Raw genomic sequence first — 15,748 nt, 5'->3', positions numbered from 1 at the left:
TCGTTACTCCTTACCTCTTGTTCTATATAATTTAGTTCGAGCATAATGAAAATGTGTTATTAATGAAATTGTGATGCTCCTTGGTGTTCAGTGTCTATGAGGACCAGGACCATGTTTTGGCGATAAAGCGGATGAAAAGTTTTGAAAACTTCAATATTGATCGATGCTTCTCAAGCAATTGGAAGAAAAACAAACAGGAAAAGTGTTTCTTCTGTCTTTCCCTGAACGCAGCATTTGCCTTGATGCTGCGTTCACGTGCTTGTCGGAAGATCCGATTTCCCACTTGTGAAGTTGAATTACGAGACTGTCACGATCAAGTGATTTGTTGTCAGGACGAAATTGAAAAACTTGTCGCCGAGTTTCCACACTCGTAATTACGACTCGATGAGGCGTTCACGGACAACATCCCAGTCGACAACTCGTATTTACAATAATTCCGACACCACGTGAAGGCAGCACTAATCCCTGCTGTCTGTGGGACCGGCATAGCCGCAGTGCTGGTCTGACGGTGAACCAGGACGACGCTGCTAGCTGCTAGCTGTTAGCTTAGCCGCAATCAAGATGGATTTGAAATCCACCATCGAGCAGATGGAGACCGGGGACCAGGACTCGGCTCTGGCGGCCCTACAGAGCTACAACCGGGAGGTAAACACCGACTCCATCACACATTGCAGCCGCAGGTCAGTGATGACGACGACGCTTTCGTCATCCTGATGAGGGGAGTCCGGGGCCGGTTGGCACGTAGATGGATCCATCATTCATGTCTTCACTGCAGCATATTAGATAAAAATAAAAAAGAAGCATTTGATGTTGTATCGGTAACAACCACAATATTTACACAAGAAGATCTTTAAACTGAACCGTTGAAGTGATGCCTTTTATTTCTAAGAGACCTAATAAACCTGTTTTAAAGCTGCACCAGAAGAACAACCTAGAAACATCTTATAATGTTATTATAGCAAAGAAAATATCCAGGAGGCTACCTTCGTTTCTGAGAAGCAAAGCCAAAAGTAAAGTGCCTTAAAGCTGCATTCTCTCTGCTGGCCACCAGGGGGCGGCGCCTGTCTGATTGTATAGAAATATGAGAAAATGACTCTACTTCTCTCTTGATTTATTATCTCAGTATACATTGTAAACATGAGTTTATGGTCTCAATCTCTAGTTTCAAGACTTCATAAATCCACATAATGTTCATTTAGTACGTTTTGGTCCATTTAGAGTCAAACCAGACCACAAAGCAGGGGATGCTTTAGGGGGCGGGCCTACCTGCTGATTGACAGGTTGCTACCACACTACCAATGCAGTTAGCTACTAAGATGACTTTAACACTTAGCTGTAAAGTTGACCGTGAATTATGAAGCTAACTTTGTTAGCAGCTTCACACCAGAATCCAGATGGATCCAGATCCAGTAAGGTTGTTGCTCTGCTTGTAATTTGAGTATTTAAAGACAAAGTGCTGCTTTAGAGAAAAACTAAACGCTCTATTAGAGCCTGAGAGCAGAGCTGAGTCTCTCCGTTTACTTCCTGCTGCTCTGGCGAAGAGAAGCTAACTAGCTACTTGGCTAACTAGCTAACTATTTAGACATCCATCTCCAGAGTTGCATCCTCTCTCTTCCTCGTGAGTTGTGACATCATTTAACAGCCCCACTGATGCGTGTTGTCACCATGACAACAACAATCACCATTTTCTTTTCTACTAGTCACATGATCACTGAGAACAGTTCACTGTACTCCTTTTCTATTTCTATGCCAAACCAAAGCAGTCACCACAAGAAGATAGACTTAGACATACTTTGTCATTCAAGTATCCACAGGGTGTATACACAACGAAATTTCGTTGCATTTGAAAAATTAGGTAAAGTGCAGAGATTTGAAAATATATGTGCATACATATGCAACGGAATAAATAAAGTGATGGAAGCAGTTTAAAAACACAGAATAAAAAAAGACGCAAATAAAATACGGCAGTGATTTAAAAAAATATGTCCGGAACAAAAAGTGACAAGTGATTTAAAAATATATACGACCAATGTACAGCCATACGATCCGGCAGTAATTTCCAATATACATCCATATGCAAGTGTGCATCCCAGACTGGTTAGAGATCAGAAAGAGGCTAAAACAAGTTTGGCAGAGTTGCTGATAAATCTCTGTGTTTCTCATTAAACACGGTCATTTGTTTCATTGTTCATACGAAACAATCTTGATTACTGCAGCTTTAAAATGTAAATAAACTATTAAAAAAAACTAGCGATGTACATTGTGTGAGACAAGTTAATAAATAAATAAATAAATACAAATTGGTAACTGATGCATATCACACCTCTTGAAAACCAGAATGCTTAAGTGCACATCAGACTCGTTGGTTTTTATCAATTATTGTAGTTTGCACTGTAAATCAGTGTTGGAAAGTGAAGCCAAAGCTGAAGTTCCTTGAACTTACATTTATGGACAGGACGATACAGGTTTTATCGGGGGTATCATTGCACCAGGAAAAAAAAACAATCACGATAAGTTGATTGCAGGGAATTTTCAACATCCGGAAACTCTCCAGTCTTGAAAAAGATTTGGAATAAGTCGTCTAGCTCGTTAACAGAGCCTGATTTAAAAAAAAATAAAAATACAGGATATATCCAAAAATATGGGCTGCAGTGTATGGGGTGTAGTGGGTAGCACTGTCGCCTCACAGCGAGAGGGTTTCGGGTTCGGGTTCCTTCTGTGTGGAGTTTGCATGTTCTCCCCGTGTAAGCGTGGGTTCTCTCCGGGTTCTCCGGCTTCCTCCCACAGTCCAAAGACATGCAGGATGGGGATAGGTTCATTGGTGACTCTAAATTGCCCATAGGTGTGAATGTGAGCGTGAATGGTTGTCTGTCTCTATATGTCAGGCCTGTGATAGACTGGCGACCTGTCCAGGTGAACCCTGCCTTCGCCCAATGATAGCTGGGATCGGCGCCAGCCCCCCGCGACCCTGAATACAGGATAAGCGGTAGACAATGGATGGATGGATGGATGGATGGATGGATGGATGCTCTTGGTGGTTTATTTGAGCTGCTGAGTTCATGTTGGACTAAGACAACAACACAAGAAACTGTGGGGATTAAAGTAATGAACGTGATTGGCTGTGACCGTCCCAGCCCACCTGTGGTGGTGGTGGTGGAGGTGGTGGTGATGATGATGATGTAACCTCTCCAACCCCAGCCGGTATCTGAGCGTGGCCCAGGTGCTCCAGCTAGCCGGGACATGACTTCACAGAAATAGAGCCTTCAATCTTTACTTGACTAAATGCCACCTGAGCTTCTCAGCATGCTACGTGCTAACGGCAGACGAGCTCTACCAGATGGCTGTCTAACAACGTGTTAGCTGTGTGGGAGTTGATCTCCAAGGTAATTGGATTAGATTCTCTGATACAGAAATACAGCGTCCGGCGGCCTGCTCCGATCCCTCTCGGATTCCGTTCAGGTCCTGCTCAGATTCTGCTGTGCTAAACCCTTTAAGAGATGAGCAGCTTAGCGTTGCTGCTCAGGTTCCTCTGCTGGTCAACTGTTCTGGTTTATTCAGGATTTATGTTCCTTCATAAGAACACAAATATTTTCTTAAAGTTTGAGTAGGTGATTCTATTCAGAAACACTTTCTGTTATATTACTTGAAATCCTTGTAACATACCGATAGCAATGAATAAATTAAATGCTCTGACATAAAAACATTTTTGTCATCTGTGGCCGTGACACGACTGAAAAAACCTGTCCAAACAAAAAAGTTGGGCCGGAGAAAATAACTGGACGGCCTGCCTGTCAATGCTTACTTCCTGATTGCACTCTGCAGATCTCGAGCACTCGTTTGTCGTTCTGGGGGAGCAGCTTTGAACAGGTCTCAACGAAGGGGACAGGACTCAAAGTCAAAGTTTCTGTGATTTTTCCAAATGACCTACTCTGCTGTTACATAAAATACACAATGAGTCAATACAGAAGTCATTAATTTCACAGCTCACCTTAAACTCAAAGTCTCCTCCTCACCTGTAGAGCTGTTAATCAGATGGTTAGTTTCAGAGATATCAGCTGTAAACATGTTATGCTTCCCCTCCAATCTAATGGGACTAGAGGGAATACCACAATGCCTCTTTCCGGAAAATGACCTGGTTACTGAAGATAATCCAGACACCGTGTTGTGAGCAGTTTTATGAAGGAACTATTTTCTTTTCCCCAAAGTTCCTACATCTGATCTGTGTCCTGTCCCTTTAACACACTTAGCCATGTAGGTTGTATATTCGTGGCGTAACGGTGCACAAGTAACATGGCAACAAAGTTAAAAGAACCAACGTTAACTGCTGGAAGGAGATTGGATGTAAAATTCAGTCAAACATTTAGTTGAGCCGACCTCCGACCTCCTCATGCTGCTGTTCTGGTTTTGACAAAAGCACCAACAGTCTTTGTTGTTCAGTATTTACTGTTTGATGTTTCTCTTTTGTGCCTTCTGCTTCTCCTTCCTCCAGATGAACCACTGCTTTACCTTCTGCAAGGACGACGAGCCAGACAGAGAGGTATTACTGACATCCACATACACACTGAGTCCTGCCCATTAGCTTTCGTCAATAGATAAACTCTATCGTTGGTTAAGAATATGTCCTTGTTAATAATTGTTTGAAGCTGATGTTTTCACAGCAAGGGAATTATGACCTGTTTCCTTACAGTAGCTCTCAGGAGCTTATAATACAGAGAAGATGAGGAACCATCATGGAAGGACAAGCCCCTGTAGGCCTGAACCGCCACCAGATAGAAGATGGAGAAATCATCCCAGTGGCTAGAAAAGGCTGGTCTGAAGGAGACCAGCACAAAGGCTCTAATCATGGCAGCACAAGAACAGGTGCTCACCAGGTCAATAGAGGTTGGGGTCTACCACACCAGACAGGACCCCAGGTGTAGGCCAAGGTCTACCACTCTAGACTGGACCCCAGGTCCAGGTGAGGTCTAAGGCACCAGACAGATCCCCAGGTACAGGTCGGGGTCTACCAATCTAGACAGGACCCCAGGTGCAGGCCGGGGTCTCCCACACCAAACAGGAGCCCAGATGCAGGCTGTAGCATCGTTGGTCCCGGTGGGAATCGGAGCACTTGGGGCTGTAACCCTCAAACTGGCTCCAGCAGAGTCCAGGATCAACATCCCAGATCTCTGTCCAGAAGAGAACCCTCAGACTAGCAGGACTCTGGTAGCTAATTAGCCAGTTAGCTATATATACGATGATATAGTTATAAGTTAAATCTTTTCTGCTGTTTCGTGATGCAGCGTTTGGGGAACTTGGCTCTGAGTTTCCTGAACAGGGAGTTGCAGCCTTCCTGTCGGCTGGCCTGTCTAGAAACCATTCGGATCCTGACCAGAGACAAACAATGCTTGGGTCCTTTCATCAGCCGCTCCGCCATGTCCACGCTTGCCCGCTACGCCGGCATCCCCGTGGTCAGTACTGCCACACCTGACGCCTGCCAGCTGCTGGAGGGCCAAGGTCAGTCCTGCCCCCCATGTAGACCCAAAGGCTTCTCTCCTGGTGTTGTGTTTCTTCCATGAACGCTGCCCTGATTCCTCTTTGGGAATTAAAAAAAATCACTTTAATGCAACCATCCTGGTTTTCATTATCTTTTCAAAGCGACCTCGCTGTGCATGAATTTAAACTGAGATGGAATTGTTGCATTAAGTTCCATCTGTGAGGATTGTTTTGAATTTGAATATAACAAGTTATTAATCTGGAATTCAGTTGTAACATTTAATTTTCTCATTTCGAGATTCGAGGAGTCGTTAACGTTCATGACAGAAGCAGCTCGGTTCATCTTTCATTCCAACCTTTTAATGGAGGAAGGCGTCGTTTCTCTCCCTAGTGGAGGGGGAGGGAGGAGACGGGGGGGAGGCAGCAGAAGGATGCATGGAGGCCATGAAGGAAGCCCCCCCTCCTTCAGAAAACGCAGACCAGGAAGTGATTGTCGAGGCTCTCAAGTCCATCAGCAACATCCTCCTACACAACGAGACGGGACAGGTCTGTCTGCTGACTCAGCACATTTACATCAATTCCTCAAATGATGTAATTTGATTGATGCTACTTTATAAAATGTGTCTTTGGATGGATGGATGATGATGATGATGGCAGGCGGTAGCAGCAGATCTACAGCTGATCAAGAGTGTGGCAGAGAGGCTGAAGCAGTGTCATGATCCCACCTGGATCTTTGAGGTACGACCTTCAGTCACATATTTATATTACATTTTTCAGTTCCTTTTCTGATTTACCGTCTAGTTAAACGAGTTAATTGTATGTCTGAACAACGACTGATTATTCCTGAGTGTCGGCTTTGATGTGAGTTACATCATTTTAACAGATTTACAAAACATGAGACTTTACTGACGTGTAAATTTATTTCTCTGCGTACATATTTTTACCAAAATAAGGTCCCATGATGGTCTACAGGAAGGGGTGGGGCTTAGCCTCTACTCCAAAAAGCTAATGTTTTTATATTTACTGTAGAAGGATACAATCATGTTTTAGTTTTTCATTTAACAAAACATTCTTGTTTAATCATGTTCAAAGACTTTGCCTAAAAAATACAGTCAACAAATGTATGACTGATGACGTATGACTGTAAGACAGGAAGTAGTTACTCAAAGAATGAACATTGACTGGCCGAGCAATCATTTAGAATTTAGAATGATGAAATCAGACCTGTGGGTTGATGTGTAGCAGTTGTGTGGAGAGGAAGCAGAGAGACTAAGCTCCGTTGTCTCGTCGTCTGTCCAGGTGCGGTTCTTTGACCTGCGTATCACCTTCCTACTGACCGCCCTGAGAATGGAGGTCCGGACTCAGCTGGTTCAGGAGCTCCGTGGCATCAGTCTGCTGGGTAACTTCCTCTGTAGCCAGCTCAGCTAGCGGCCTGGGAGACCAGCGTCGGCTCTAAAGTGGGGAATCAAATATGATAGAAATGGCGTCATGGGAGTTGATGACTTCCTGTTGTGTGTGCGCTCTAGGCAACCAGTTGGACGCCACCCTGGGTCTGAGTTGGCCCGACACCCTGGAGGTGGCCCGGGCTGGATCAGAAGGTGTCCCACCAGACCAGCTGCCCCCCCTGAGCCGGCAACAGACAGAACTCGCCATGGAGATCCTGAAGATTCTGTTCAACATCACATTTGACACAGCCAGGCGCAAAGTGGACGAGGTACCGAAGACAACATACGTTCTTGTGATGTAGTTGGGCCGCGTTGTTGTTATCCCTATGATGGTGCATTCTGTTGTAAAACAAAACCAACCTTAGCTTTAGACGACAAACCCAACGTTAGCTTTAGACGACAAACCCAACGTTAGCTTTAGACGACAAAACCAACGTTAGCTTTAGACGACAAAACCAACGTTAGCTTTAGACGACAAACCCAACGTTAGCTTTAGACAACAGAACCAACGTTGGCTTTAGACGACAGAACCAACGTTGGCTTTAGACGACAAAACCAACGTTGGCTTTAGACGACAAAACCAACGTTGGCTTTAGACGACAAAACCAGCGTATGTGCATGTTTCTCTCATGTCTGTCCAGGAAGGGGCAGCAGAGTTCAGGCATCTGGGAGCCATGTTGAGACACTGTCTGCTGAGCCAATCAGACGGAGAGGAGCGGACTGAGGAATTCCTCAGGTAGGACGCCACAGTTTCTCTGTTCCTACATCCTGATTGGTTGAGTTCCTGACTGTGCCGTCTAACTCCTCCCCCTCATTTCTCAGCCACACGGTTAACTTGCTTGGCAACGTTCCGCTGCCCTGTTTGGACGTGCTGTTGATGCCCAAAGTGCAGCAAGGGTCCGTTGAGTACATGGGGGTCAACATGGATGCTGTCAGCATGCTACTGGACTTCATGGAGAAGACACTTGACCAGGTAAGACCAGACTCTGTAGCTGTATCCCAGTCCAGCATCCGTCCTCCAGAGGTCCATCTGAGGACTGAATGTGTCCCAGTCCAGCATCCGTCCTTCAGAGTATAAAACAATAAGAATCATAAGTCATTAGTTCCCTGCTTAGCCGGTTGCTAGGTGACGTCAAGAGCATCGAAGAATGGGGGGCAGGAACAGGAAGTCCTCTGTAAACGTAGACCATGAAGGCTGAATTGGTGGGACACTTTTCTATCGGGTAATTTCCCAATTTTAAAATAATAAGAATAATTATAAGTGACCAGACATGAATCATAACCTGGATTACATGAAGCATTGGTTTTTAATTGTGCTTCATATAATGAAACTAAAACACAGCTTTTGCTTATTTTCTGGGAGGTGAATGAACACAGCTGTGTTTTCTATCTCAGCCACTAGGTGGAGCTGTGTGCACACTGTGCACACATATGCTACAACGTCCACTTATAAAAGTAGCTTTTATTGGTGTAAAATAAAATTCAAATAATACACTAGTAATCAGTGCACACTGATAGAAAGACCCCGTGGACCGTGTTCCTGACAAACCGTGGTGAAGGGTAACTGATGACGTTGTACTTCAAAGTACGGAAGTCCTTCAGAGTTCCATTTGAAGACTGAATGTCCATGGAGGACGTGGTCTTCATGGTCGTCGTTGGTCGCATCCTCTTATACCCGTCTTATTCCTCTTTTTTTTTTAAAGATTTTTTTATGTACAGACACCTTTTTTAGCAGTGGACAGATAGGAAACATAGGAGAGGGAGGGGGGTGTGACATGCAGGAAAGGACCTCCGGCCGGGATTCAAACTGGGGTCTGCTGCATATGTACGTTCGTACATGGCATGCGCTCTAACCACTCCGCCAACTGCGCGCCATACCCGTCTTATTCTGCTTGTTATTATTTTCTATTTGCTGTAATGGCTGTTAATTAAATGTATTTTATTGTCTTTTGATGTTTGATGTAAAAGCCTTTTAATTGCTGTGATGCTGAAATCTTCTTTAGAAGAGAAGCAGCATGTCAGACCTCCAGGTTCAGGTCGATGGCGTTTCAATGGGATTTCACTATTAATTAACTGAAGATTTGTAATTTGTTTGCAATTACAACAAATTAATATTGTCCTCATGTGGTTGATAGATAAAGTTGTGTTTAATAACACTTATATTTCTATGTTACGTGTGTTGAGTGCTTTATCAGCTGATTGGTCGTATTCATCAGGAAGCCGTTTGTTAGTGTTTGATCCCTTTGTGTCGTCTCACAGGGACAGAAGCTGAAGGAGACGCTCCTCCCATCACTCAACCTGCTGACTGAGAGCGCCCGAATCCATCGCGAGACCAGGAAGTTCCTCCGCTCAAAGGTACGGCGCAGAGCAAGGGAGAGTCCCCGATGAAGAGTTGAATTGTGGGTATAGTGTTCTGATGACACGTGGTTTTTAGGTGTTGCCTCCGCTGCGTGATGTGAAGAACAAGCCCGAGGTGGGCGGAGCTCTGAGGAACAAACTGGTCCGGATCATGACCCACGTGGACACGGACATCAAAGACTGTGCTGCCGAGTTCCTCTTCGTCCTCTGCAAAGAAAGTGGTGAGTGTCAGTTTATTTCAATCGTTCTGTTTGTGTCTCGCTGACAACACATCCAGACTAGTGACGGGGAAACAATCAAAAATCTAGACTAACATCGCTGACCAATAGAATCACTGTTTTCTTCATAACAGATGAGCCCAGTGCACAAATCAAACTGAGACAAGTCAGGCTTCAAGTCCAAAACCTGACTTACATGAACCTTACAAATCAGGCTAAAGCGGCTCCACATAGGCCAATTTAAATGCAAACATTCAGATGGAAGTCAGGTTTAAGTAGTCAGATAATCTGATAGTTAACCTGATATTTAGCCTGATAGTTAACCTGATATTTAGCCTGATAGTTAACCTGATATTTAGCCTGATAGTTAAACTGATAATTAACCTGGCTGTTATCCTGAGAGTTAACCTGATAGTTAACCATAATATAGGCTGATAGTTAGCCTGATAATAAATCTGACCTGGCAAATTAAGTTGGGCTCATTTGGTAAACTAGCTTCATGGAACAGGCCCTGGTTTTTCAGTAACTCATTGATAAAAACGTCAGTCTTAATTTTAAATCTTGTATTAAGTGAGATCTTGAAGTCAGTCATCATTGTAGTTTAAGCTGGAACAGGTTCTGGCTTGTTGACCTGGTTTTGTTAATGTATCGGTGTTTTTCACTGAGTCCAGATCCGGCCTCATCAACAGTCATGTGTTCTGTTCTCCAGTTTCAAGGTTCATTAAGTACACTGGGTACGGTAATGCTGCAGGTCTCCTGGCTGCCAGAGGACTTCTTAGGGGGGGCAGGGACTCTGGGATCTACTCCGAAGACGAGGAGTCGGAGACGGAGGAGTACAGAGAGGCCAAGGCTCAGTCAGTACCACCACAAACCAGTATCACCTCAACCCAGTATCACCAACACCACAAACCAGTATCACCTCGAACCAGTATCACCACAACCCAGTCTGTACTGTATGACGGTGTAGCTTTAACTGAGGAACTTTATATATTAGTGCAGTTCTTATGATCAACTGTCTCTAAAATCACATTCCATCACAACTAATTTTACTCTCAATGAAGTTTCCAGGGAAACGTATTATTGCTCAGACAGAAATGCCAGTTTGAAACTGTTTGAAACCAGGCGGCAACCTCTGGTTCTGAAAAGTGAAGCCAAATTTAAAGGTCCTTAAAGCTGCATTCTCTCTCCTGGCCACCAGGGGGCGACTCCTCTCTGATTGTATAGAAGTCTATGAGAAAATGATCCTACTTCTCTCTTGATTTATTATCTCAGTAAAAATTGTAAACATGAGTTTATGGTCTGAGTCTCTAGTTTCAAGTCTTCTTCAATCCAGCATGATGTTCATTTAGTACATTATGGTCAAACAGATGAGAAAGCATGGGATGCTTTAGGGCTTGAAAAGTTATATTTTAAATTGACAAACCTCCTATGTGGAATTCATGATACAATTCAAACGTGATCAAAAAATAATGATAATTATTATATTATATTATATTATATTGTTAATAATTCTCCTCCTCCTCCTCCTCCTCCTCCAGTATAAACCCGGTAACAGGAGTGGTCGAAGAGGAGCAGCCGGATCCCATGGAGGGTATGACAGAGGAGCAGAAAGAAATCGAAGCCATGAAGCTGATACAGATGTTTGACAGACTGTCAAGGTCAATAACAACAGGACACACACACACGTACCTACGTACTGGGAATAATTTTATTTGATTTAATTGTACACATGACCCCATTTGAAGCGTTTCTCCCTGCAGGAACAACATTATCCAGCCCATGCAGCTTGGTATGGACGGGAAGATGAGTGAGATCCAACCAGCGGATCTGCATAAACTGGCCCACAATCCTTTGTTCCAGCCACAGGATCCAGCTAATTCAGGCAGCGAGGATGAGGCTCCGTAATACAGATCGCAGAAACATAGATCTGTGTCAGTATGTTATTTATTCATGTGACGCGGTCCGACTTGTTCTGATGGGAGGTGAATTATAGAAAGATTAGAGAGAAAACAGAACATTTTGTGCACTTGGTCTTCCTGACAAAAACGGAACACTGTTCACCGCTTTTCAATGAGAACTGTTAGTTGGTTTGTTTCCTTCCTCACAGATATGTGTTAAAGTTCATTCAGCTCTGGTTAGTTAGCGAGATGGCTAGTTTGCTGAGTAGCTTGGGAGCTAGTTAGCTGGTTATCTAGTTAGCTGGGTAGCTAGTTAGCTGGGTTTCTAGTTAGCTGGGTAGCTAGTTAGCTGGGTAGCCAGGGAGCTATTTTATTTTGTCATCTGACAAAAGTGTAGTTTCCTCCGGTGTGATCAGAGTGAGGATTTTAAATGTAGTCTGTAGTCTCCCTGTCTGTCTGTTTCTCTGCTTCCTAACATTACCACTCCACTGATAGTTGCTGCTGGGAACCTCAGAGAGTCCGGGACTCGACGGAGACTGTTTACTTTATAAGGAATTGGCCGTACAACGGTCGCCATGGCTACACATAGAAATGGCTGCTGCTCTGACCGTCCTGGTACCCTGGTACACTGATGTCTGACAGGGATGTCCCTTTTACTTTCATTTCTATGGGTCAAATGGTTGCAGCAGGAAATTACATCATATAGTTTGCAACGCAACTACAAACTTGGCAACTAGCACTATGACTCACGTAGTTTTGGCTGTGAGGTGAATGGACTTTGGTTTTTAATCTTCTAAGAAACGACATCCACAGATCTCCCTGTCAAGCGCGTTTACAGCAGAAAACAGGTTTGTGTTCACAGTGAAGACTTTGTGATTAGATGTGTGAGATAGTTTTCATGAGAGCAAAGAGAACCAAAGAGCTAAACTTCAGTTTGACGTGTCATCATGTGTGTTTTGGGGATTTTGGGAACTTTAGATGCTGTTCTCACAAAGATGTTTTATTTTTAGTGAAAAATGTGACGACAGAAGTTCTCATTCAGAGTGAAGATGAAAGGGATTCCAACCTGAAACACTTTATGTATTAAACGTCCTTTATATTATTGTTGTAGCTGTTAACTCTAACTATCTGGACCACAATAAATGTGTTGAAATAACGGACGCGTCCTGTCTTAGTGTTGATGCTGCACCATCATCACTTCACAAATACACCACAGATAGGGTCCCATATTAATTATTTGTGAACCACCATGTCCTATAAAGCATCACTTTTATTTGTCTGTATTGATTTAAGAACCCATACTGAAGGACAGAATGGCTCTTTAAATATTCCCTGACTATATAACTTCTCTTACAGCAGGCCAATCCTTGTGTAAAAAAAAAAACACTGTTAATCCAGACGGGATCAAAAAGGCAGAGAGGGTATAAAATCAGCGCACTGTAAAGAAAAGTTCCCAGAGATTATAATCGTTGCAATGATTCAATCCAACATTTAGAAAATCACAACACAAAGCAACACATGAGTGTTGAATGAGAGTCAAGTTACTCAAAGAGGTTTGGACCTTCAAAATAAAACAGGAGGGTGCCAGGATAGCTCAGCGGTACAATTCATGCCCCACGTACCGAGGCTGCATCCTCGCTGCAGCGGCCCCGGGTTCGAGTCTATCTCAATAAAAGGCAGAAATGGCCCAAAGAAAAAAACAGGACGTTCTACAAACCAAACCCCAAGAAATTGGCTGTGTACAGATTTGTTCATTCACTCCTCTCTGCTAGCTATCCAGGAAGTTATTTATAGGGGACTATGTAGAGGTCAATGACAGAACTAGGACTATATAAAGGACAAAATATATGACTATTAGAGAACAATATAGTGCCCTATAGGCTCCAGTTTCTGTGGGTCGCAGCCATTTCCTCTCTGCTGCTGGGCCGCAGCAGACTCCATTTGAGATCCACCTTCGCTGACGGCCTCCAGATGGTTCTGCCTCCGTGTATCCCTCCAATCAGCCTCCAGTCAGCCCACCCCTGTCTTGTTCCCAAATGAGTCCCTGGTGTATGAACTTACTGGCCCAATCTCAATGTACCCCCTAAAGCCTTTTACCCTGAACCCTCAGACTACACTCACGTCAACTGGTAGATGATCGAGTGTGAGAAACTGTGAGGGTCTGAAATGATAGAAATACAAACAGGACAGCACTTGGCATGTCACTTTACTTTGTTGATGCAAAATATGTTATCAAAATGTTATCTTATTTCACAATTTGTCCAGGCTCTTATAATCCCAGACCAGACGTAGCTGTCAAATAATTGATTTACTTACATAAATACATTTACGTCACATTTACGTTTTAGTTAAAACGGCTTTGATTAGTTAATTAAAATAGCTGGTTGATGATTAAACCAGGTGTGTAGCCTGTGATGACATCCCTATGATTAGTGTTTTGTGTTCTATATATTTAATGTTTCTGTGTAAATGTAATCTCCACACATGCGCCGTGGTCTTTGTTGTGTCGTGTGTAATTCCCTCAGACAAAGTCAGCATCGATGCTGACTCACAGAAAGTGCGAATAAAGTGCTCAAAAAGCCATCACGCACTTCCTGATTTGACGGTGGGACAGCCCTAAGCCCTCAGGCACTTAACGGGACCACACATCAAAGTCGGTGAGTCCGTGAGTGGGGACATTGGGATCGGACCTCTGTGTTTTTGTGCTCCAGTTTTCGAGTAATTTCATCTTCCAGGCTGTTCTCCCTGTGTTCCTGTGCTGTGGTGGCTCCCATATGTAATTTTTTAATTTTTTAAGCAGTAGCTATGACTACTGTATGAGAGAGAGCAATATATGACACACTTGTATGCACTAAAAGCCCGCCGAAGAGAAGCTCTGATAACAACTCAAACGGAGGGAGAGTGACTTCATTCTCTGCATAGACATTATTACACTTCTTTATAGCAAATACTCAGAATGTCATATCACACCTTTCAAAGCTGCACTCAGTTTTATTTTCACAATCAATCTGATGACTGTAATGTAAAAGTTGACAACTCTGCAGCTCTGTGGAACATTTTAGTCTCTTTGAGCTCCCAGTTTGCTGTTTTTTCCCCCCATCAACATGTAATGATCGTCCCCGGCCCTCCAGCCGCTACAGAGTTACTGAGCAGTTTTGTCGTCGGTGTTGTGGCGGCCATCCTCTCCATCAACTGCCACTGACATAAACGCAACACAAACAGGTCAACATGGACATTCTCAGGGTTCGTATGGGAGAGCCAGCCGTGCCGACCTGGCAGGTGACCTGGCAGGTGACACCTGGCTGCTCCAGGCTGAGTGAGTGGGCAGCGACATCACAGGTTATTTCAGACCTGTGTGACTGTTGTTGACATCAGCTGGCGAGCCGTAAGCATCATCTCCCAGGGAAGGACTCTGTGGATTAATATTATTTAAGGCAGCCATTATTTTGTCATGTCATTTCTGCTGCATCCAGCCTGATGTGACCTGATGCTTCAGCTCCACTTGTCACATCTAGTTATTTATCGGTGTTAATTCACCCGTTAAAGGAGGCTACATTATGCACCACGGTCTGTCTGTTACCGTGTCACCATGGGTGCTAAACAGGAACATTCAGGTCTTTAAAATGCACCTGTGTGATGATTTATAGTATGATGAAGGCACTGTTGGGATGTGGGGATGAGAAAGTGTCCCAGTTGTTCTGCTGCTTTAAAGTCCAGCTACAGCAAAAAAAAAATAACATGTGTTCAGAGTTTGTCACACCTTGTGTCATTAACCAACCAGGCTCTTCCAGACTTTAAATATTATATAACCGAATTTATAAAATTCTGAGGTGAAACAAATCATTGTGCGTAGGTTGTGATACACTTTGCCGTTCTCTGCTTCTCACTGTTCTGCTACTTTTTGCTCAAGCATTCTCATCCTAGAGGTCAAATATTATGGTAATGTTTGTTTGATTATTTAAGGAGAGACTCTACAGGAAATAGTTTTTCATGCACTGTTCAATTTTGAGATTTGGGGCAATTTTTCTTCCAAAACATCTACATCTTGTTTCAGACGAATGTAAGGAAAACATTCAAAATAAACATAGAGGTGTTTATTTTGCAACTTTTTCAATTTACACCTGAAACTTTCTCCTAAATTCACCAAAAATGTAATCAAATGATGTCGAATTTGCATATTTAAACAAACTTGTAATACAATATAGAAAATAATAGTGACCGACTGGTGAAGTTTTATTGTGATATTTGTTAGTTGGGGATCCCCTTTTCAATATACCCATTACCTTAAAACACAGCAGGGAAATATAAATAATAAACTCAGTGAGGATGTGTGGTCGATACCTGGCCTACTGCTCTT

General features: G+C 43.5%; 1 protein-coding gene across 1 annotated transcript; it reads left to right on the top strand.

The window, feature by feature from the left end:
- The first annotated feature begins 460 nt into the window (after positions 1-460).
- On the top strand, positions 461-12,522 carry ric8a (RIC8 guanine nucleotide exchange factor A). Its single transcript, XM_084018549.1, has 15 exons — positions 461-645; positions 4,490-4,537; positions 5,280-5,493; positions 5,864-6,018; positions 6,130-6,210; positions 6,772-6,871; positions 6,999-7,186; positions 7,559-7,653; positions 7,740-7,890; positions 9,177-9,272; positions 9,352-9,496; positions 10,203-10,347; positions 11,032-11,151; positions 11,254-11,728; positions 11,835-12,522. The coding sequence occupies exons 1-14, from the start codon at positions 562-564 to the stop codon at positions 11,396-11,398; spliced, it is 1,767 nt and encodes a 588-aa protein (XP_083874675.1). The 5' UTR covers positions 461-561; the 3' UTR covers positions 11,399-11,728; positions 11,835-12,522.
- Positions 12,523-15,748: the final 3,226 nt, after the last annotated feature.

Source organism: Eutrigla gurnardus, assembly GCF_963514095.1.
Source record: "Eutrigla gurnardus genome assembly, chromosome: 9".
In the NCBI taxonomy this organism is placed as follows: Eukaryota; Metazoa; Chordata; class Actinopteri; order Perciformes; family Triglidae; genus Eutrigla; species Eutrigla gurnardus.
This window is presented reverse-complemented; position numbering and strand designations above follow the sequence as displayed.

Coding starts and splice junctions, on each gene's coding strand:
- ric8a (XM_084018549.1), top strand. CDS start 562: ATGGATTTGAAATCCACCATCGAGCAGATGGAGACCGGGGACCAGGAC. Junction 5,494..5,863: donor CCAGCTGCTGGAGGGCCAAG/GTCAGTCCTGCC, acceptor TTCTCTCCCTAG/TGGAGGGGGAGGGAGGAGAC. Junction 10,348..11,031: donor TACAGAGAGGCCAAGGCTCA/GTCAGTACCACC, acceptor CTCCTCCTCCAG/TATAAACCCGGTAACAGGAG.